Genomic DNA, 24,672 nt, shown 5'->3' with positions numbered 1-24,672 from the left:
TTGATTTGAAAAAGGCAAAAGAAGGTCTAAGCCTGAGAGCCCCGCGGGGCCACACTACACGCGCAAAGCAGAATACTAGGGTAGTCTTCACCCTATTTTAATCATCCTTAAGTGTGCGTGTTGGGAGAGGAGGGAATCCCCTACAGGGTCTGTGAGGGAACCGGAGAGGCTTCGTGCTCCAAGATCCCCTTCCTCTCCTCCAAGATCTTTGTTTAAAACATTCACTCGCTGATAATGACACTATCTGGAGGGAAGGATAAAAACTCTGTCTCCAGTTAATACTATATTTTAAGTATTTTTGTCGGATGTCCGAGACAAGTTTGTGGGTTTGACAGAGAAAAAAAATCCGATTAACAGCCGAATTCCCTCAGCCACATCTCCAGCTCTGACACAGGATATAATTATATATTTATATGTTTATATATGTGTGTGTGTATGTATATATATGGCAAAAGACTCTTAATACCTAGAAAAATATGTTTACCTTTAACATGTCACAGGGGGACTGGAATAAATGCTTTACATTGAATAGGAGCTCCCCATCAATCAGAAACGAAAACAGAAAACAAAACAAACAAAATCCAGAAAAGGGGCAGAGAGTGGGGGAATACTAACCGCTTCGGAATAATCGCCTCGGAACAACCGCCTCAGCAGAACCTCTTCAGAAAAAAAACCACCTCAGGAAAAGAGGTCCTCTGACAGACCCAACCATTCTCACCAGCAGGGGGAGCAGTATTTGATTCAGTCAAACCTGAAACCACCAGATGGGGCCAAAAGATCAGAATAGGTACCCTTCATACTTTTTTCTCAGGAAATTTCTCTTCTGCATCTTGGACCTGAGAAGAATCCAAAAAAAAAAAAAGGGGGGGTGGGGTACGAATCTCTGTGCACACACAGACACCCACGTCCGGGATAATGGTAGTGACCAGTGTGAGACTACCACCAAAATGGCCGTTTCTTCTCAGATCCAAGATCGGAGAAGGCAATGGCACCCCACTCCAGTACTCTTGCCTGGAAAATCCCATGGACGGAGGAGCCTGGTGGGCTGCAGTCCATAGGGTCACTGAGGGTCGGACACAACTGAGCGACTTCACTTTCACTTTACACTTTCATGCACTGGAGAAGGAAATGGCAACCCACTCCAGTGTTCTTGCTTGGAGAATCCCAGGGACAGGGGAGCCTGGTGGGCTGCCGTCTGTGGGGTCGCACAGAGTCACAAGACTGAAATGACTTAGCAGCAGCAGCAGCAGATCCAAGATGCAGAAGAGAAATTCCCTGAGAAAAAGTATGAAAGGTACCTACTTCAGAAGATTGTGTGAGAATTAAATGAGATAATGCATGCAAAACACAGTACAGGGCAATTTTCAGGCCTCATTGCAGACCTGCAGAATTAGAAACTCTGGGATGGGGCCCAACTATCTGTTTGTTTAACTTTAAAACTGTTATGTGTGTGTGTGCGCGCGCGTGCGTGCGCATGCGCGTGCGTGTGCACGTGCGTGTGTGTGTGCGCGCGCATGCGCGCTAAGTCGCTTCAGTCAAGTCCGACCCTTTGCTACCCAATGAACTGTAGCCCGCCGTGGTCTCTGTCCATGTGGTTCTCGAGGCAAGAATACTGGAGTGGATTGCCCGTACCCTCCCAATTTTCCCAATCCAGGGATCCAACCGGCATCTCTTATGTCTCCTGCATTAGCAGGCGGGTTCTTTACCACTAGCACCACCTGGGAAGCCCTTACTGATGTTTACTGGTTTATAACTCAGGAATAGCCAAAAGAAGGGATGTAAAAGGCAAGACATGGGGTGGGGGTAGGTGTATGCAGAACCTTCATGCCCTTTTCAGGTACATTACCCTCTTGATCCTGGGAGCTCCCTAACCTTCTATTTTAACAAGCTCTCCAGGTGATTCTGAGGCACACTCAAGAGTAAGAATTATTACTCTAAGAAGGCTGCTCCCTCCAGTAACTAACCAAGATTTTTGTCATTATTACAGATTTCATGACTATATGGCTTCTGGCTTGTTACCCGCCTGAAATTCAAAGCCATCGTTTGTTTCTTGAGCCCAGCTGTGTGCCCAGTATTGTGACAGAAACAGTGAGAAAGAGACAGAGAAACTGCCCTCCAGGCTTTCAATGTAGGTGATCCAGGAATAGGGAAAGTTAATTAACTCTACAAGGCCAGATCTAGTCAATGTCAGATAAATTATACAGACAATAAACAAATGTTCTAGGAAATCACAGGAGGGAAATTTCACAATTATAAGGGGGAGGGCCTGACTAGAAATGTTCACTGCCAAGCCAAGCCCACCCCTCAAAATACCTGTAAGTCATTTTCTACAAGGCAATAGAACAGATCTTAGCTGCCTAATTAAGCCCCTGCCTAAAAGAAAATCACAAAATATCTAGGAGTCTGCTTTCCTTTACCAGCTGCCCCTTGAAATAAAAAAAAAAAAAATGAGAATGTTTATAGCTTTTAAAGTCTTTTATTTTCTCCCTCCACTGCTTCAATCACTCATAGGAAAGGACAGACAGATATGCACAGTACAGACATAAATGCTTGACAGAAGTAATTATGCAGCACCATTGCCAAGATGTCAAAATAACTAATTTTTCATCATAGTATGTTTGCATGAAGCTGCTCTAAATGACATTGTGTATTCTCATGGTTGGAAAACAATTCAGGAGAAAAAGAAATGGATTTTCCATTTGTATTGGTTCACAGTAAACAATGTCTGATAATCATTAGCATCACGGCCATTTTCCAAATGGTCACAGTGTCATCATATAAGCTAAATTAAGTAGGCTAAATCTAAGTCTGGAAGATCATTAGTGGTACTAACAGGCAGAGTGATTTAATAAAGGCTGATCGTTCCGCTTATTTAAATTTCATTTTGCCATTATTCATAGTAATTACATTATAGGCACAGGTCCCATTTCTATTATCTTAATAGCTCTTTCAAACCAAATGCAAACTGAAAGCATATTTAAAGTGTTGACTTGTATAATTATTCACAAGTTTGTGTGCAAGAGATGTTTGGGTAGAATAAACAAGGTTAGAAAACAGATGATGATGATTGGGAGGGAGAATGATAACCAAAGGTTGTGTGCTTAACATCTCTATGTTTGATTCTTAAAGGCTAACCTAAGTGTATACTACTTCAGACATATTCACACACTAACACAGCATATTCCTTCTTTTGACTCTTTGAGTATCCCTTCTCCCCCATCTATCCCCATCTCAAGTCAGTACAGACCAGTCTGAGAGCTTCAGCAACTTGAGAGAAGCTCTTGTTGGATATACTGTAACCTATGACTAAACTTCCTTACGTTTCATTATTGGTTTCCCATCCCATCCAAATGCTGCTCTTGTTTGTTCCTGGTTAGCCTCCAAGATGACAGGATTGGGATGCCAAGGGACAGGCCTCTAATTATCCATAATAGTTCCCTCTTTATCAGTTAGGTGATTTCATCAGACATTTTCCAGACAGAGATCACAGTTGTTCTCTTCTAGGCTGTGAGGGGTGTTTTATAGCTTTGTGTGTGTGTGTGTGTGTGGCTGTTGTCTGTTTGTTTTTATGTTAGGGTATACTTTCTTGTGATTGAAGAATAAGTAAACATTTTCTTTCTTTGCTTCTTATTCCACAGACATGAGCCAGACACAGGAGCTCCAACTTTTTCTTTAATCATCAAAAGTTCCCCTGACCAAAGAGTAGTATAGGAAAAACAAGTCTTGTATTAAGTATTCTAACCATTGATGAAGACACCTTCCTTGACCCAAACTTATTTTTTTAGTAAAGTTGTATATATTTAAGGTATATAACATGATGGTTTGATATAGTCAGGTTCCTCTGAGCTGCCTTCTCAACTAGGCCTCAACCCTGGTCTGCTGCTGCTGCTGCTAAGTCGCTTCAGTCGTGTGTGACCCCATAGACAGCAGCCCACCAGGCTCCCCTGTCCCTGGGATTCTCCAGGCAAGAACGCTGGAGTGGGTTGCCATTTCCTTCTCCAATGCATGAAAGTGAAAAGTGAAAGGGAAGTCACTCAGTCGTGTCCGACTCTTTGCGACTCCATGGACTGCAGCCTACCAGGCTCCTCTGTCCATGGAATTTTCCAGGCAAGAGTACTGGAGTGGGGTGCCATTGCCTTCTCCACAACCTTGGCCTAGAAAGAACTATAACCTTCAGCACAAACAATTTCATCCACTCTCTACATTAAGAGACTTGAACAAACACCAGCATAGTTTCTATCAATTCAAGGCCATGTCCATGGGATGATGATACCAACCTCTTTAAAATGCCTGTCTGAGAAAGTTCAAAAGTGCCAAAAGAATTTACTGTTTATTTCAGCCAAAACCTGACTGTAGCCCCCTGATCTTCCTTTACTCAGAAATTTACATTAGAAAACTTGTGATTGTAAATCTTTTCTCTGTCCCTTTGGAAAGTATCCTCTATAACCCAGGAAAATGTTTCTCGAAGGCCTGGGAGTCATCCCTTTGAAATGTAATCATCAAGAAAGACAGGGCCCCTGTCTCCCAGTCTGTATGGAAGGGTAGGAATCTAACTTTGATAAGCACCAGTTAGCAAACACAGATGTCCTGATCACATTGATTAACCTCCCACCACACAGATTTCCCTCATCACTCCTCTGTCCATGGAATTTTCCAGGCTAGAATACTGGAGTGGGTAGCTATTTTCTTCTTCAGGGGGTCTTCCTGACCCAGGGATCAAACCCACATCTCCTGCATCTCCTGCACTGGCAGGCAGATTCCTTACCACTGCACCACCAAGATTTTACTTCCTCTAGCACTTCCCAGCATTTTAAAGGCCTTTTGTTTCAGTGGATTGAGCTCTGTTCATCTGAGTTATCTCCCTTACTTCAGTAGCCTGAATAAAATAGGTTTTGCCACCTCAAACAAAGGTCCAGCTCTGTTTGTCTCTGATGCCATGAACTGACAATATCAAAATTGTACAGGAGGGTTAAGACATGTGATTTGAGGGAACAGATAAAAGAAGAAATGAAGGTAGAACCAAGGATTTGAAACTATGATTTAGGTGTTCATCTTAACTGATTTTTAATTTAGATACATTTGTTCCCATGAGGTTAAGGTGAAGGCTGGTGGAGAAAGGACAAGGAAAAACCAAGATAAGACTTGGACACAATAAGAGGATTTGGTTATGGGCTAATGCTTCCAAACTGGGGCTAACCTGAAGGCATCTCAAATGGGTGGATATTGCTTTAAGAAACACTGTAGCCAGCAATCTGTCACTGACCATAATGGAAAATAATAAGTGAGGCTCAGGTCTTTTGATTGGTTGAGGAGTATGTGAAAGGGTGACCCTGACCCAAGTGGATTGGCTTTGGGTGGGGGGGGGGGGGGGCTAATAATGTCTCATGAAGAAAGGTTAAAGCTTATTGGACGAAGTAGACACTAGAATCCTAAGGACAAAGTCCCTGACTGTGCTGTCACTGTTCTCCATGGAAACAGTGATGTCATGAAGTATAAGTTCTGGTACCAACTGGCAATCAAGTCTTTAGGAGGGTATGGAGGGTTGAGGAAAGCAGCACCATCTTGAGCCAAACTGAAAGGGTCATCACACCATCCAAATTTAAAAGAAAAAGCCATTCCAATGTCCTACAAGATAGCCTATTCTGATACTACAAAGGTAAGGGCATCTTCTTCCTTCTTTTTGACTAGCTACTGGGATGTCCTAATGGTGAGGTGAAACTACAGAAGGGGCTGAGGCTGCCTCAAATTTTCTTTCGTATTTTTATTCAGGATACCCAGAAAGGACTTTAATGTTTCTCTATTTCTACATACATCCAAAGATTTATTGCCACATAACTCTGAATTTCCAAAGGGAAATAAGCTATGAAAATTAATACTGTTATGCTCAGAGAGGCTGGTGGTCAATCTGTATATGAAAAATAGACCCCACCACACTGGTAACTAATATGACTAGATGGTACTGGAAGTCTAGGCTGAAAAGGAATGAGAAGGGGGATCTTAAGGCATTCTGAACGAGAAGGGAGGCCTTAAGGATCTGTGAATGTGAAGGGAAGTCTTAAGGAGTTGTGAGTAGGACAAAATATAAAAGAAATATGTGTACTCTTCTGGATAGAACAGAAAAAGATGTGTTGTACAGTAGATAAACTGATATGCTTTTGACATGGAGGGCTACTGAGTTTGCCAGCCTGCCCCGCCTCTGCTGGGTTGCTATGGTTTCAGGCATTATGATTCAACAAACCCTGATGTCACACACCAGGGTCAAAAGCAGCAGGCAAGAGCCTGGCTCCCTCAGTCTCATCCAACAGCTGACCGGGGTGGCAGCCAGCTGCACGTGCCCAAGAACTTGGCACTGCCCACTTCCATCTCAAGGGGCCCATCTCCCTTCTAGGTGGCACATCTTCAGCCGAAGTCTAAAATAACTTCATTATCAAGGTAATGAGTTTATAAATTTTATTTTTTACAGTTTTTTTTAGTATCCTGTGAAGGCTAGCCATCAGAAGATAGTTATTAAAATGTTGAGACTGAGAGAGGCAGAGGGAAAGAGAGAGAGGGAGGGAGGGAGGATGGGAAAGGAGAAAGAGCAGGGAGGAGGGAGGAAGGACGAGAGAGGGAGGAAAGGAGGGAAGGTGGAAGGGAGGAAGAGAAAGAGGAGGAAAGGAGGGAGAGAAAAGTGTGGGAGGTGTCAAGGGGTTTGAAGGAAGTTGGCAGAGTTTATTCTCTCTTTCAAAAGTAAAATTAAACTTTGTCCTATGGGATCAGGGTCTGATCTTCCCTCAGACATTTGTCTCTTAGTTATACTTATTAGACTGAGCGGTCTCAATGTTCAGAAACTTGTTCTATATGTTGAAATCTTTATTCACTTTACTAGTATTGACCTTGGTCTTCTCCAGTGGCCCTATGTGGTAAGTATTATAGCTGTTAACCGAAGGCATGGGTTAGACTAGGTTTAGCTAAAATTCAGTTAAAGGGAATGAGGTGAACTTGACTCCCCTACAGTGTGTAGACCCCCTTTTAAATTTGTTTCCCAGGCTGTCATTTTTCCTGACTGGCATTTTCCCAGGTCAATATGATACTCCCTTGGTTTCAAATAGTTGGTGTGGGGAATCTAAATTAAAGAAGACCATGGACTGAGCTAAAAGATTTTGATCTTCAGGTCCAAACATTTCAGAGTGTCCTTCCCCCATGGCTTACCCTATCAGTTCCCAACCTAAAACTTATATGAAACACAGATGGGTTTCAGAAAGCCCTCCAGGGATTCTTTACCAATTCAGTTTCTTAAAATCATGTATTAGACTTTAAGATTTATTTTATTTCTCTTTCCAGATGTCTGATGATATTGACTGGTTACACAGCCGCAGGGGCGTGTGCAAGGTTGATCTCTACAGCCCAAGAGGACAACAAGATCAGGACCGGAAAGTGGTAAGACACAAAAATGACTCCTACCAAGGAGTGGAAAGGATTGGTGTTTGGGTATAGATATCCTGGAGCCCAGGATAGGCTAATGGATAGTGACCTCTCCAAGGATTCAAGCTCAGTAAGGTCTGTGGGGGATCAGTGAGGTCATGGATAACACAGTCACAATTAAAGGACGGGGTGCAAAGGATCTGGGGGGGGGGCGGTGAGTGATGTAAAGGATCTGGGAGGGGGGGGCAGGCCGGGGAGGGAGGCTGAGGGGAGTGAGGGGTGGTGGTTGCCTAGTTACCAGCCTTCACTACCTCACACCTCTGAAGTCATAATGATGTTGCCTAGCTACCAGTAAGTTGCCCCAAAGTTGGACTCCCTCAGGGGGGCAAAATACTTAATGCTATGTTCCAAAACTAAGAGTGATTTACATAGTACTTCATATTTTTTATCATGTTCAAGCACCACTCATATTGTTATTTAATATGTATTTCTACAATGTTTTTTTTTTAATTTATTTATTTTAATTGGAGGCTAATTAAATTACATTATTGTAGTGGTTTTTGCCATACAGTCACATGAATCAGCCATGGGTATGTGTGTCCCCCATCCTGAACCCCCCTCCCACCTCCCTCCCCATCCCATCCCTCTAGGTCATCCCAGTGCACCAGCCCTGAGCACCTTACCTCATGCATCAAACCTGGACTGGCGATCTGTTTCACATATGATAATATACATGTTTCATTGGTATTCTCTCAGATCATTCCACCCTCACCCTCTCCCACAGAGTCCAATAGACTGTTCTATACATCTGTATCTCTTTCACTGTACCACGTATAGGGTTATCATTACCATCTTTCTAAATTCCATATATATGCATTAGTATACTACTCTATTGGTGTTTTTCTTTCTGGCTTACTTCACTCTGTATAATAGGCTCCAGTTTCATCCACCTCATTGGAACTGATTCAAATGTATTCTTTTTAATGGCTGAGTAATATTACATTGTGAATATGTACCACAGCTTTCTTATCCATTCTTTTGCTGATGGACATCTAGGTTGCCTCCATGTCCTGGCTATTGTAAACAGTGCTGCGATGAACATTGGGGTACTCGTATCTCTTTCAATTCTGGTTTCCTCAGTGCGTATGTGCAGCAGTGGGATTGCTGGGTCATATGGCAGTTCTCGGAGAAGGCAATGGCACCCCACTCCAGTACTTTTGCCTGGAAAATCCCATGGACAGAGGAGCCTGGTAGGCTGCAGTCCATGGGGTCGCTAGGAGTCGGACACGACTGAGTGACTTCACTTTCATGCATTGGAGAAGGAAATGGCAACCCACTCCAGTGTTCTTTCCTGGAGAATCCCAGGGACAGGGGAGCCTGATGGGCTGCCGTCCATGGGGTCACACAGAGTCGGACACAACTGAAGTGACTTAGCAGCAGCAGCAGCATGGCAGTTCTATTTCCAGTTTTTTAAGGAATATCCACACTGTTCTCCATAGTGGTTGTACTAGTTAGCATTCCCACCAACAGTGTAAGAGGGTTCCCTTTTCTCCACACCCTCTCCAGCATTTATTGTGTGTAGACTTTTGGATTGCAGCCATTCTGAATGGCGTGAAATGGTACCTCATTGTGGTTTTGATTTGCATTTCTCTGATAATGAGTGATGTTGAGCATCTTTTCATTTCTCTGATAATGAATGATGTTGAGCATCTTTTCATGTGTTTGTTAACCATTTGTATGTCTTCTTTGAAGAAATATCTGTTCAGTTCTTGGGCCCATTTTTTGATTGGGTCGTTTATTTTCCTGGAATTGAGCTGCAGGAGTTGCTTGCATATTTTTGAGATTAATTTGTCAGTTGCTTCATTTGCTACTATTTTCTCCCATTCTGAAGGCTGTCTTTTCACCTTCCTTATAGTTTCCTTTGCTTTGCAGAAGCTTTTAATTTTAATTAGGTCCCATTTATTTATTTTTGCTTTTATTTCCACTATTCTGGGAGGTGGGTCATAGAGGATCCTACTGTGATTTATGTCGGAGAGTGTTTTGCCTATGTTCTCCCCTAAGAGTTTTATAGTTTCTGGTCTTACGTTTAGATATTTAATCCATTTTGAGTTTATTCTTGAGTATGGTGTTAGAAAGTGATCTAGTTTCATTCTACAAGTGGTTGACCAGTTTTCCCAGCACCACTTGTTAAAGAGATTGTCTTTTCTCCACTGTATATTCTTGCCTCCTTTGTAAAAGAGAAGGTGCCCATAGGTGCATGGATTTATCTCTGGGCTTTCTATTTTGTTCCATTAATCTATATTTGTGTCTTTGTGCCAGTACCATACTGTCTTGATGACTGTGGTTTTGTAGTAGAGCCTGAAGTCAGGCAGGTCGATTCCTCCAGTTCCATTCTTCTTTCTCAAGATTGCTTTGGCTATACGAGGTTTTTTGTATTTCCATACAAATTGTGAAATTATTTGTTCTAGCTCTGTGAAAAATACCGTTGGTAGCTTGACAGGAATGGCATTGAATCTATACATTGCTTTGGTTACTATACTCTTTTTCACTATACTGATTCTTCCAATCCATGAACATGGTATATTTCTGCATTTATTAGTGTCCTCTTTGATTTTTTTCATCAGTGTTTGATAGTTTTCTATATATAGGTCTTTTGTGTCTTTCAGTTCAGTTCAGTCACTCAGTCGTATCTGATTCTTTGCGACCCCATAAATCACAGCACACCAGGCCTCCCTGTCCATCACCAACTCCCAGAGTTCACTCAGACTCACGTCCATCGAGTCAGTGATGCCATCCAGCCATCTCATCCTCTGTCGTCCCCTTCTCCTCCTGCCCCCAATCCCTCCCAGCATCAGAGTCTTTTACAATGAGTCAACTCTTCGCATGAGGTGGCCAAAGTACTGGAGTTTCAGCTTTAGCATCATTCCTTCCAAAGAAATCCCAGGGCTGATCTACTTCAGAATGGACTGGTTGGATCTCCTTGCAGTCCAAGGGACTCTCAAGTCTTCTCCAACACCACAGTTCAAAAGCATCAATTCTTTGGGGCTCAGCTTTCTTCACAGTCCAACTCTCACATCCATACATGACCACAGGAAAAACCATAGCCTTGACTAGACGGACCTTTGTTGGCAAAGTAATGTCTCTGCTTTTCAATATGCTATCTAGCTTGGTCATAACTTTCCTTCCAAGGAGTAAGTGTCTTTTAATTTCATGGCTGCAAGTCACCATCTGCAGTGATTTTGGAGCCCAGAAAAATAAAGTCTGACACTGTTTGCACTGTTTCCCCATCTATTTCCCATCAAGTGATGGGACCAGATGCCATGATCTTTGTTTTCTGAATGTTGAGCTTTAAGCCAACTTTTTCACTCTCCTCTTTAACTTTCATCAAGAGGCTTTTTAGTTCCTCTTCACTTTCTGCCATAAGGGTGGTGTTATCTGCATATCTGAGGTTATTGATATTTCTCCCGGCAATCTTGATTCCAGCTTGTGCTTCCTCCAGCCCAGTGTTTCTCATGATGTACTCTGCATATAGGTTAAATATGCAGGGTGACAATATACAGCCTTGACGTACTCCTTTTCCTATTTGCAACCAGTCTTTTGTTCCATGTCCAGTTCCAACTGTTGCTTCCTGACCTGCATACAAATTTCTCAAGAGGCAGGTCAGGTATTCCCATCTCTTTCAGAATTTTCCACAGTTTATTGTAATCCACACAGTCAAAGGCTTTGGCCTAGTCAATAAAGTAGAAATAGATGTTTTTCTGGAACTCTCTTGCTTTTTCGATGATCCAGCCGATGTTGGCAATTTGATCTCTGGTTCCTCTGCCTTTTCTAAAACCAGCTTGAACATCTGGAAGTTCATGGTTCACGTATTGCTGAAGCCTGGCTTGGAGAATTTTGAGCATCACTTTACTAGCATGTGAGATGAGTGCAATTGTGCGGTAGTTTGAGCATTCTTTGGCATTGCCTTTCTTTGGGATTGGAATGAAAACTGACCTTTTCCAGTCCTGCAGCCACTGCTGAGTTTTCCAAATTTGCTGGCATATTGAGTGCAGCACTTTCACAGCATCATCTTTCAGGATTTGGAATAGCTCTACTGGAAGTCCATCACCTCCACTAGCTTTGTTTGTAGTGATGCTTCCTAAGGCCCACTTGACTTCACATTCCAGGATGTCTGGCTCTAGGTCAGTGATCACACCATCGTGATTATCTGGGTCATGAAGATCTTTTTTGTACAGTTCTTCTGTGTATTCTTGCCGTCTCTTCTTAATATCTTCTGCTTCTGTTAGGTCCATACCATTTCTGTCCTTTATCGAGTCCATCTCTGCATGAAATATTCCCTTGGTATCTCTAATTTTCTTGAAGAGATCTCTAGTCTTTCCCATTCTGTTGTTTTCCTCTATTTCTTTGCATTGATCACTGAAGAAGGCTTTCTTATCTCTTCTTGCTATTCTTTGGAACTCGGCATTCAGATGCTTATATCTTTCCTTTTCTCCTTTGCTTTTCGCTTCTCTTCTTTTCACAGCTATTTGTAAGGCCTCCCCAGACAACCATTTTTCTTTTTTGCATTTCTTTTCCATGGGGATGGTCTTAATCCCTGTCTCCTGTACAATGTCACGATCCTCAGTCCATAGTTCATCAGGCAATCTATCTATCAGATCTAGTCCCTTAAATCAATTTTCACTTCCACTATAAAATCATAAGGGATTTGATTTAGGTCATACTTGAATGGTCTAGTGGTTTTCCCTACTTTCTTCAATTTCTGTCTGAATTTGGCTATAAGGAGGTCATGATCTGAGCCACAGTCAGCTCCTGGTCTTGTTTTTGCTGACTGTATAGAGCTTCTCCCTCTTTGGCCGCAAAGAATATAATCAATCTGATTTCGGTGTCGACCATCTGGTGATGTCCATGTGTAGAGTCTTCTCTTATCTTGTTGAAAGAGGGTGTTTGCTATGACCAGTGCATTTTCTTGGCAAAACTCTATTAGTCTTTGCCCTGCTTCATTCCATATTCCAAGGCCAAATTTGCCTGTTACTCCAGGTGTTCCTTGACTTCCTACTTTTGCATTCCAGTCCCCTATAATGAAAAGCACATCTTTTTTGGGTGTTCGTTCTAAAAGGTCTTATAGGTCTTCACAGAACCATTCAACTCCAGCTTGTTCAGCGTTACTGGTTGGGGCATAGACTTGGATTATTGTGATATTGAATGGTTTGCCCTGGTAACGAACAGAGATCATTCTGTCCTTTTTGAGATTGCATCCAAGTACTGCATTTCAAACTCTTTTGTTGACCATGATGGCTACTCCATTTCTTCTGAGGGATTCCTGCCCACAGTAGTAGATATAATGGTCATCAGAGTTAAATTCACCCATTCCCGTCCATTTTAGTTCACTGATTCCTAGAATGTCGATGTTCACTCTTGCCATCACTTGTTTGACCACTTCCAATTTGCCTTGATTCATGGACCTGACATTCCAGGTTCCTATGCAATATTGCTGTTGACAGCATCAGACCTTGCTACTATCACCATGTTTCTTTAGGTAGATATATTTCTGCTGTTAAGTCACTTCAGTTGCAGCCAACCCTGTGCGACCCCATAGATGGCAGCCCACCAGGCTCACCCATCCCTGGGATTCTCCAGGCAAGAACATTGGAGTGGGTTGCCATTTCCTTCCTCAATGCATGAAAGTGAAAAGTGAAAGTCAAGTCGCTCAGTTGTGTCCGACTCTTAGTGACCCCATGGATTGCAGGCCACCAGGCTTCTCCATCCATGGAATTTCCCAGGCAAAAGTACTGGAGTGGGGTGCCATTGCCTTCTCCAAGATATATTCCTAAGTATTTTATTCTTTTCGTTGCAATGGTGAATGGAATTGTTTCCTTAATTTCTCTTTCTATTTTCTCATTATTAGCGTATAGGAATGCAAGGGATTTCTGTGTGTTGATTTTATATCCTACAGCTTTACTATATTCATTGATTAGCTCTAGTAATTTTCTGGTGGAGTCTTTAGGGTTTTCTATGTAGAGGATCATGTCATCTGCAAACAGTGAGAGTTTTACTTCTTCTTTTCCAATTTGGATTCCTTATTTCTTTTTCTGCTCTGACTGCTGTGGCCAAAACTTCCAAAACTATGTTGGATAGCAGTGGTGAAATTGGGCACCCTTTTCTTGTTCCTGACTTCAGGGGAAATGGTTTCAATTTTTCACCATTGAACATGGTGTTTGCTGTGGGTTTGTCATATACAGTTTTTATTATGTTGAGGTATGTTCCTTCTATTCCCGCTTTATGGAGAGTTTTTTTTTTTTTTTATCATAAATGGATGTTGAATTTTGTCAAAGGCTTTCTCTGCATCTATTGAGATAATCATTTGGCTTTTATATTCCAATTTGTTAATGTGGTGTATTACATTGATTGATTTGCGGATATTGAAGAATCCTTGCATCCCTAGGATAAAGCCCACTTGGTCATGATGTATGATCTTTTTAATGTGTTGTTGGATTCTGATTGCTAAAATTTTGTTAAGGATTTTTGCATCTATGTTCATCAGTGATATTGGCCTGTAGTTTTCTTTTTTTGTAGCATCTTTGTCAGGTTTTGGTATTAGGGTGATGGTGGCCTCATAGAATGAGTTTGGAAGTTTACCTTCCTCTGAAAATTTCTGGAAGAGTTTGAGTAGGATAGTTGTTAGCTCTTCTCTAAATTTTTGGTAGAATTCAGCTGTGAAGCTGTCTGGCCCTGGGCTTTTGTTTGCTGGAAGATTTCTGATTACAGTTTCAATTTCCGTGCTTGTGATGGGTCTGTTAAGATTTTCTATGTCTTCCTGGTTCAGTTTTGGAAAGTTGTACTTTTCTAAGAATTTGTCTATTTCTTCCAAGTTGTCCATTTTATTGGCATATAATTGCTGATAGTAGTCTCTTATGATCCTTTGTATTTCTGTGTTGTCTGTTGTGATCTCTCCATTTTCATTTCTGATTTTATTGATTTGATTTTTCTCCCTTTGTTTCTTGATGAGTCTGGCTAATGGTTTGTCAATTTAATTTATCTTCTCAAAGAACCAGCTTTTGGCTTTGTTGATTTTTGCTATGGTCTCTTCTGTTTCTTTTGCATTTATTTCTGCCCTAATTTTTAAGATTTCTTTCCTTCTACTAACCCTGGGGTTCTTCATTTCTTCCTTTTCTAGTTGCTTGAGGTGTAGAGTTAGGTTATTTATTTGACTTTTCTCTTGTTTCTTGAGGTATGCCTGTATTGCTATGAACCTTCCCCTTAGCACTGCTTTTACAGTGTCCCACAGGTTTTGGGTTGTTATGTTTTCATTTTCATTTGTTTGTATGCATATTTTGATTTCTTTTTTGATTTCTTCTGTGATTTGTTGGTTATTCAGCAGCATATTGTTCCTCCATATGTTGAAAATTTTAATAGTTTTTCTCCTGTGATTGACATCTAATCTTGCTGCATTGTGGTCAGAAAAGATGCTTGGAATGATTTCAGTTTTTTTGAATTTACCAAGGCTAGATTTATGTCCCAGGATGTGATCTATCCTGGAGAAGGTTCTGTGTGCACTTGAGAAAAAGGTGAAATTCATTGTTTTGGGGTGAAATGTCCTATAGATATCAGTCAGGTCTAACTGGTCCATTGTATCATTTAAGGCTTATGTTTCCTTGTTAATTTTCTGTTTAGTTGATATATCCATAGGTGTGAGTGGGGTATTAAAGTCTCCCACTATTACTGTGTTATTGTTAAATTCCCCTTTCATACTTGTTAGCATTTGCCTTACATATTGTGGTGCTCCTATGTTGGGTGCATATATATTTATAATTGTTATATCTTCTTCTTGGATTGATCCTTTGATTATTATGTAGTGTTCTTCTTTGTCCCTTTACACAGCCTTTGTTTTAAAGTCTATTTTATCTAATATGAGTATTGCTACTCCTGCATTTTTTTTTTTTTTTTTGGTCTCCATTTGTATCACATATCTTCTTCCAGCCCTTCACTTTCAGTCTGTATGTGTCCCTTGTTTCGAGGTGGGTCTCTTTTAGACAGCATATATAGGGGTCTTGTTTTTTTATCCATTCAGCCAGTCTTTGTCTTTTGGTTGGGCCATTCAACCCATTTACATTTAAGGTAATTATTGATAAGTATGATCCTGTTGCCATTTACTTTGTTGTTTTGGGTATGAGTTTATACACCCTTTCTGTGTTTCCTGTCTAGAGAAGATCCTTTAGCTGGTTCGGTGATGCTAAATTCTCTCAGCTTTTGCTTGTCTGTAAAGCTTTTGATTTCTCCTTCATATTTGAATGAGATCCTTTCTAGGTACAGTAATTTGGGTTGCAGGTTTTTCTCTTTCATCACTTTAAGTATGTCCTGCCATTCCCTTCTGGCCTGAAGAGTTTCTATTGAAAGATCAGCTGTTATCTTTATGGGAATCCCCTTGTGTGTTATTTGTTATTTTTCCCTTGCTGCTTCTAATATTTGTTCTTTGTGCTTGATCTTTGTTAATTTGATTAGTATGTGTCTTGGGGTGTTTCACTTTGGGTTTATCCTGTTTGTGACTCTCTGGGTTTCTTGGACTTGGGTGACTATTTCCTTCCTCATTTTAGGGAAGTTTTCAACTATTATCTCCTCAAGTATTTTCTCATGGCCTTTCTTTTTGTCTTCTTCTTCTGGGACTCTTATGATTCGAATGTTGGGGCATTTCACATTGTCCCAGAGGTCCCTGAGGTTGTCCTCATTTCTTTTAATTCTTTTTTCTTTTTTCCTCTCTGCTTCATTTATTTCTACCATTCTATCTTCTACCTCATTTATCCTGTCTTCTGCCTTCGTTATTCTATTGTTGGTTCCCTCCAGAGTGTTTTTGATCTCATTTATTGCATTATTCATTATTGATTGACTCTTTTTTATTTCTTCTAGGTCCTTGTTAAACCTTTCTTGCATCTTTTCAATCCTTGTCTCTGGGCTATTTATCTGTAACTCCATTTTGTTTTCAAGATTTTGGATCATTTTTACTATTATTCTGAATTCTTTTTCAGGTAGACTCCCTATCTCATCCTCTTTTGTTTGGTTTGGTGGGCATTTATCCCGTTCCTTTACCTGCTGAGTATTTCTCTGCCTTTTCATCTTGTTTAGATTGCTGTGTTTGGGGGTGGCCTTTCTGTATTCTGGCAGTTTGTGGTTTCCCTTTATTGTTGAGGTTCCTCCCTGAGGGTGGGGTTGGAACAGAGGCTTGTCAAGGTTTCCTGGTTAGGGAAGCTTGCATCGGTGTTCTGGTGGGTGGAGCTGGATTTCTTCTCTCTGGAGTGCAATAAAGTGTCCAGTAGTGAGTTTTGAGATGTCTGTGGATTTGGTGTGACTTTGGGCAGCCTGTATACCAAAGCTCAGGGCTATGTTCCTGTGTTGCTAGAGAATTTGCATGGCATGTCTTGCTCTGGAACTTGTTGGCTCTTGGGTGGTTCTTGGTTTCAGTGTAGGTATGGAGGCTTTTGGATGATCTCTTATTGATTAATGTTCCCTGGAGTCGGGAGTTCTCTGGTGTTTTCAGGTTTGGGGTTTAAGCCTCATGCCTCTGGTTTTCAGTCTTGTTCTTACAGTAGCCTCAAGACTTCTCCATCCATACAGCACCTATGATAAAACATCTAGGTTAATGGTGAAAAGATTCTCCACAGTGAGGGACATCCAGAGAGGTTCACAGAGTTACATGGAGAAGAGAAGAGGGAGGAGGCAGATAGAGGTGACCAGGAGGAGAAGAGGGGGAATCAAAAGGGGAGAGAACAATCTAGCCAGTAATCAATTCCCTATGTGCTCTCCACAATCTGGAACCCTCTGAGAGGTTCATGGAGTTACATAGAGAAGGGAAGAGGGAGGAAGGAGATAGAGGTGACTAGGAGGAGAAAAGGGGGAATCAAAAGGAGAGAGATCTAGGTAGTAATCAGTTCCCCAAGTGTTCTCCACAGCCTGGAACACCCACAGAGATTCACAAGGTTGGGTAGAGAAGAGAAGAGGGAGGGAAGAGATAGAAGTAACCTGGGGGAGAAAAAGGAGAGTCAAAAGGGGAAGAGAGCAATCAAGCCAGTAATCACACTCCTAAGTAAAAACGGGTACTCAAGATTGGATTCTTAAAGGTTCAAATTTGATAACAAATACCACAAAGCAAAGATTAAAAATTTAAAGTAGAGGTTATACTCTCAAAAGTACAATATTAAAAAAACAAGACAGTATCACAAAAATTATAAAAAATATATTGAAGTTTGCTTTAAAAATAGGGTCTTTTTTTCTCTTTTGCAAGGTAATAGTAGATTATAAAAATGAAAATTAAAGCAGTAATAGAGGACTTAAAATTTAAAAAAAACTTTTAATTAAAAAAATGATAATAGTAAAAATATATCTAAAAATTTCTCTGGAGCTGTTGTGGGCAGTGTGGTGTCAGTTCAGTTTCAGATAGTTCCTTGTTCCAGCTTATACTTCTCAAGGTCTATAGGCCCCTTCCTATGTAGTCAGTGCTAACTACAGGGTTTTAATCTGTTGCACCTGTCACTTCCAAGATGATTCCCTCTGTTTATTTTGGCTTCTTCTATTTGCAGGTCTCTTTAGTGTCTAATTTCTGCCCTGACACAAGGGGGTGAAGGTGGTCACTTATTTAGGCTCACTTGTTCAGTTGTGCTGTGGGGAGGGAGGAACACTGCAAACAAATATCACTGGCGTGTGTGGGGAGTGCTCACAGTGTCTCAGCCACACTGGGTTTGTGCCTGCTCACAGCGTATGTGCTTTTCCAGTCTACACTGCTAAGGCTTTAGGTTGCTCTGCAGTGGAACTGTCTGAAGCAGGCCCTGGTTGTGTGCACTTCCCAGGTCTTAGTTGCTCAGGTTCAGTTTCTTGGGTACTCCACAAAGGCGCAGACTTGGTTGGGCCTGCGTTTTGTTCCCTTCCCAAGTCTGAGTAGCTCAGGCAACCAGGTGCTTGGCGAGCGCGCTCTCCCCAGGTGCAGTGTGTCTTATCGCCTCCCTGATCCCAGCAGCTGGATTTCCTGGGTGGCAGTGGGCACGCCCTCTCAGGTGTGCTGTGTGTGTCTTCTGGGGAGCTGATCTCTGGCTACAATCCTCCTGGCGGATGTTAACCATCCAGAATCCCAGAAAGTCTTGGATACTGGAAGCCTGCTTGCAGTTTGGTAGAGGGTGCCATCTTTAGGGCCGAGTTTGCCCCTTTCCAGCTCTGGCTGCTGCCCACCTGTCTCCCTGCCTCCAGTCGGGGATGGGCCAGTCCGGAGCCGGCTAGCTCTCCTCTAGTATTCGCTCAGTCCTTTGTTCTCCTTTCGAAGACAATGGGCTGCCTTTCTGGGTGCCTGGTGTCCTCTGCCAGCGTTCAGAGGTGGTTTTGTGGAATTTGCTCAGCGTTCAAATGGTCTTTCAATGAATTTGTCGGGGAGAAAGTGGTCTCTCCGTCCTATATTCCTCCACCATCTTAGGACCGCCTCCTCTACAATGTTTTAAAAAATGACTTACATTTAAAAATTACCATCACTCTAAACACTGTTATCCATAATATGATAGATTTGATATTCTAGTGTGTATTTTCCTAATGAATAACAATTAAAAATTACCTATTAAACACAAAAATTTTTATCCATGGGCCACCTAAAATCTATGTTATCAATAGTAAAAACACCACATTTTGGCAACAGTAGAAAGTGCTCCAAACTGGGAGCCAGTTATAATACAAGTTATACCTTTGAGTTTATGTCAGTTGGGCAAATCATCTCTCTTTTTGGTTTTCTCAGTAAATGTGGGTGCTGTATTTTGAACTCTTTCTCTTTCACAAGTATTCTCACTTAGGAAATGTAGTAACATTAAGATTCTATCTGCCTAATAAAAATTATTTGTCTGTTGTTTATTGCATACTTAACTATATCCAGGCACTCTCCTAAAAGCTTTACACACACTATCTCAATCAATTCTCACAAGAACTGATAAGGTAGGTGCTACTATCATCTTCCAGGAAAATTAATGCCTTTTCTCTGGAATTTTTCTGAATTAACCCTCCTAATTTGATGCAGATATGCTTTGTCGATGTGTCTACCCTGAGCATGGAAGATAAAGATTCTAAGGTGGGTACCCTCTCCTCCCCTCAGAGTTGGAATGGGCGGGAAGCTGCCAAGAAGGGTTATCAGTGACAGCATGAGAAGGGAAAGGTTGTGGCAGAGGGGGGAAAGGTGGAGGGGACTCAGGTGGGAAGCCATCATTCTTGGTTTGAAGTAGTAGCCTAGGGGGGCAGATTGAAAAAATCTCAAAAAAGCAACTTTTCACAAGAATCTTATCTCTTAATTCCACAGGATGCTGCTGGTTGTAGTTCAGAAGGTGACTTAAACCTGGAGAATCTAGAAGAAAAAGAAATTATTGTGATCAAGGATACTGAGAAGCAAGACCAGTCTAAGGTATAGACAGCCCCTGAGTCTAGCCTTTCTCATTCCCAGAGCTCAGTGCTGAATCTGAGGGCTCTGGTTCAGAGATAGTAAGAGAACTATTGTCAAATAGACTCAAAATTTTAATACTATGGCATTCTAGAGAACACATGCCTAAGTTCAGAGTCATGGTAAGTTCAATGCCCCCAGTAAGTTCACAGTATCTCACAATGACACTAATCACAGAGGCTCAGAATGCCCTTTCTTGATTTCAAGTAGCTCCTGCAAATAGAATCTTGCTGTGCTTTTCTTAACAAAGACACGGGCTTATAAGCAAGATCGTTTGCAATGTTCTTTGCTGGTTTGTAATGGACTTGTGTGTCTCACATTGCCCAGTGTCCAAAACAATAGAGAAGATATGGAGAAGAGAGAATCCACAACAATCAAACACTGTAGTTGCCTGGTCTCCACCCTGTTGTCTAAGAGATTACCTAGGCTAGTGGGTATCATAACGTTTGAATCAATTACATTTGCACACCACTATCACATATGGAATTTTTTTGTTTTTGTGTAAATATTCCAAATTACACCTGGTAAGCTGGTTTGGGGTAGGCATTAGCACACATGATAATTCTCACAGTCCTAGAAGCCTAGAGTAGCTGATAATTGGAACAAGATATCTGGTTTCAGTGCAAAAGACTTAAATATTCCTTGTTCTGTGTTCCTAGGCTCATATTATGATCAGAAACATAATTTCTGACCACAGATGCCTTTGAAGCATTTTTTACATGTATTATGATGAAAGTAGACTCGAAGGCAGGGAAAACCAGTTATAAAATATTTTCCAAAGGGTTTTGGGTTCAGTTAGGGGTGGCCAACTTCACTCTGGGGTCTTAATAGAAAGGATACACCTGGTGTTTGTTTTTAGAAGAGGAGCCCATATTTATAACACACAGTGTAGGTCTCCTTGATTGTAACTTAAGCTACATGTGGCAGTGACAAGCATATTAAGAGACACACTGATATACATGCATATTTTTACATTCACACATATGTACTGAATATTCATACTACCATGCACATGCTGGCCTATACAGATGACATAATACAATGAGTATGATGTCAGTACCTTATGACACATGCTTACACACAGTGACATCACACATGTGCACTGACACACATGTGCACACATACACACAGGCACATTTTCACACACAATATTGACTGACACATTCACACTCATGAGTTGATATATTAATGTGCATATACACACACAACAGAGACACTGACACATTTTTGACATATATTGTTATAAATTCACATACTCAAATGAAATTGACAAATATATTGATAACACTTATATGTAGTTAAATGTACAAATGTATATACACTAAGCTTTTGTCACTGCCACTTGTGCTTGAATGTGTATTAATGTATATAATTGTATGATATGTGCCCATGAAAATTCTAAAGGCCAAATCCTTAATCTGTGAAACTTCAGAGATATATTTTCTAAATAGGGTAAAGAAGTACCTATCCAAACTCTTATGGATGGGCGTTGTTCTTTTTTTAGACGGAGGGGTCAGTGTGCCTTTTCAAACAAGCTCCTTCTGATCCTTTAAGTGTCTTCAACTGGCTTCTGAATGATCTTCAAAAGTATGCCCTAGGTTTCCAACATGCACTGAGCCCTTCAGCCTCCAGTTGTAAACATAAAGTAGGAGAGACAGAGGGAAACTGTCAAAAATTGTCTTCTGGGAACTGCTACAGCATCTATGCCAATCACCTGAACATGGATTGTGTGAACAACGAACCTCAGAGCCTACGTCTGGAAATGACAGCAGCCAAAAACACCAACAATAACCAGAGTCCTTCTACTCCTCCAGGCAAATCTCCTAGTAATCAGAGGGCAGTTATCTCCCCTGATGGAGAATGTTCTATGGATGATCTCTCCTTCTATGTCAATCGATTATCTTCTCTGGTAATCCAGATGGCCCGTAAGGAAATCAAGGAGAAATTAGAAAATGGGAGCAAATGTCTTCATCATTCGATCTATCCACCCAGTGGGGACAAAGGGAAAAACAGCCCTCGCAGTGCTGTGAGCAAGATCGCTTCTGAAATGGCCCATGATGCTGTAGAAGTGACCTCTGCAGAAATGCGGGGCACTGGGGAGGAGTGTAGGGATGGTGGTCGAAAAACCTTTCTGTATAGTGAATTATCCAACAAGAACAAAGGCGGAGACAAACAAATGTGCCAAAGAGACAGCAAAGACTTTGCAGATTCCATCAGCAAAGGACTCATGGTTTATGCCAATCAAGTGGCATCCGATATGATGGTTTCTGTTATGAAGACCTTGAAAGTTCATAGCTCTGGGAAACCAATTCCAGCTTGTGTGGTCCTGAAGAGGGTGCTATTGAAACATACCAAAGAAATTGTGTCAGATTTGATTGATTCCTGCATGAAGAACCTACATAACATCACTGGGGTCCTGATGACTGACTCAGACTTTGTCTCAGCTGTCAAGAGGAATCTGTTCAATCATGGGAAACAAAATGCTGCTGATATCATGGAGGCTATGCTGAAACGTTTGGTCAGCGCTCTTCTTGGTGAAAAAAAGGAAACTAAATCTCAGTGTTTGTCATATACATCCTTGAAAGCCGGGTCCCATGATGCCAAGTGCAAAAACCAAAGTCTTGAATTTTCATCTGTGAAGGCTGAGATGAAAGGAAAGGACAAGTGCAAGGTGAAACAAGAGGAATGCAAGTCTTTGACCAGTGCTGAGAAAGTCAGTGAACATATCCTCAAGGAGAGTCTGACTATGTGGAACCAAAAGCAGTGTAATCAAGGCAAGATGCCTAGCAAAACCTGTCCCCATAAGGAGGAAAAGAGAGAGAAGATCAGCCCTTCCACAGATTCACTGGCAAAGGACTTGATTGTCTCTGCCCTTATGCTGATCCAGTACCATCTGACCCAGCAGGCCAAGGGCAAAGAGGCATGTGAAGATGACTGTCCACCTGGTACCACGAGCTATATGACCCAGAGTGCCCAATATGAAAAGTGCGGAGGTAGCCAAAGTGCCAAGGCACTTTCAATGAAACATCTAGAAACTCGTGGAGCACCTGGACCATCCACCTCTATGAAGGACAATCAACATCTGGATTCCCAGAAGCTGGATATGTCAAACATGGTTCTATCACTTATTCAAAAACTGCTTAATGAGAGCCCCTTCAACTGTGAAGATCTTTGTGAAGGTGAGAACAAACATTCCGAGATCAGGACAAACAAATCAACCTCCATATTCAAGAAGTCTGACAGAGAGGAAGAACAAGGCCAGGACAATCGAGAAGTTGACTTTGTCGGTGGGATGAAGCAAGTGAACCGACAATTTATAGATCAGCTGGTAGAATCTGTGATGAAGCTGTGCCTTATCATGGCTAAGTATAGCAACAACGAGGCAGCCCTCACTGATTTGGAAGAACAAGCATCCTCATCCAACAACTCTAATTTTTACCAGACCAGTGGCCCCAGATCTAGTTACGAAGCTGGGATGTCTCAGAGCTACCAAGACTCTCACGGGCCTGAAGTCATTGTCAATAATCAGTGCTCAACAAGCAGCTTGCAAAAGCAGCTCCAAGCTGTCCTGCAGTGGATTGCAGCCTCACAATTTAATGTACCCATGCTCTACTTCATGGGAGATGATGATGGACAACTGGAGAAGGTAAGCGATAGCGACACGACAAGGAACAAGAAGAAAGGGGGCTGGAGTGGGTAGGGGCAGGGAGGTAGTATTGTACTCAGAGCAGTCCATTCTTTTTTTCAGTCTATCTTTTCAGCCTTTAATCCAAGAATCATAGGCAGAAAGATGGGTGGGGTGTAGGTGACTTTCTCCCTCTGGGTCCTGGCTTTAAAAGCATCACATGATTCAAGCTATCTCTGCTCTCGCGCAGCTTCCTGAAGTTTCGGCTAAGGCAGCAGAGAAGGGGTACAGCGTAGGAGATCTTCTTCAAGAGGTCATGAAGTTTGCCAAGGAACGACAACTGGATGAAGCCGTGGGAAACATGGCTAGAAAACAACTGCTAGACTGGCTGCTCGCTAACCTGTGAGCCAACAACTCCTTTGCCTCCTCTCCCTCTCCGTTTACTTCCCGCCCCCAGCAGCATTCCATCCCAGCTGGAACACCCCCTACCATCAAGCCAGTGAACTGCACTCTACATGATTGTATTTCCCAATACATCAGCAGTTGGACTGTGCAAATACAGGGTGTCCCAACAAGCTGGGAAAGAAAATGAATAAAAAAAATTAAAATGAAAAATGGTGCCAGTGTTTTCTTTGTCAGATATATCTAAGGCAATTGGGTCCAGTTTCAAGGAATGGTGATAACAGTGTTGGACTTGTATCCATATCTCACCCTGGTTTATTTTCTAAGCAACCAAGACACAGGGGTATAACCCATGTCCAAGTTCCTAAGTCATTTGGCTTATCCAAATCTCAGTCCACAAGTTATTGTTCTTCCTGAATTATGCACATAACTTGATAATCCCCCTTATAATCCCAAGAATGCAGATTTCTTGGTCACTTAAGAGTTTGAAGATAGGAGCCTAGATGAAAAACAAACTTCAGAAAGCATATTACTCACGCACACACATACACTCCCAGGGTCCACTACACATGGCTAAATACCACCCAGAACTACATCAGGATCCAATCCTTCCCCACACACAAAGCTTCCTTATAAGTCATTTCCTTCAACTGATGAGATTTCCTTGTTTTCCAGCAGTTTGAAAAAAATTTGCAGAGAACAAAGCTATAGAATGATAAATTCTTCACAGCCACCCTATGTGAATCTCAATATCTCCTTTGAGACTAGCACTAAATTCCTAGATTTCTTG

General features: G+C 41.7%; 1 protein-coding gene across 1 annotated transcript; it reads left to right on the top strand.

Annotated features, from left to right (window-relative positions):
- Nucleotides 1-6,315: 6,315 nt before the first annotated feature.
- AKAP4 (A-kinase anchoring protein 4) lies at nucleotides 6,316-24,095 on the top strand (the record flags this gene model as incomplete). Its single annotated transcript, NM_174235.1, is given in 6 exon segments — nucleotides 6,316-6,432; nucleotides 7,324-7,419; nucleotides 19,442-19,492; nucleotides 19,718-19,819; nucleotides 21,360-23,501; nucleotides 23,731-24,095. Coding segments are annotated over 5 exon segments (2,547 nt in total). The 3' UTR covers nucleotides 23,887-24,095.
- Between the last annotated feature and the right edge of the window lie 577 nt (nucleotides 24,096-24,672).

Source organism: Bos taurus, chromosome X (assembly GCF_002263795.3).
Source record: "Bos taurus isolate L1 Dominette 01449 registration number 42190680 breed Hereford chromosome X, ARS-UCD2.0, whole genome shotgun sequence".
Classification (NCBI taxonomy): Eukaryota; Metazoa; Chordata; class Mammalia; order Artiodactyla; family Bovidae; genus Bos; species Bos taurus.
This window is presented reverse-complemented; position numbering and strand designations above follow the sequence as displayed.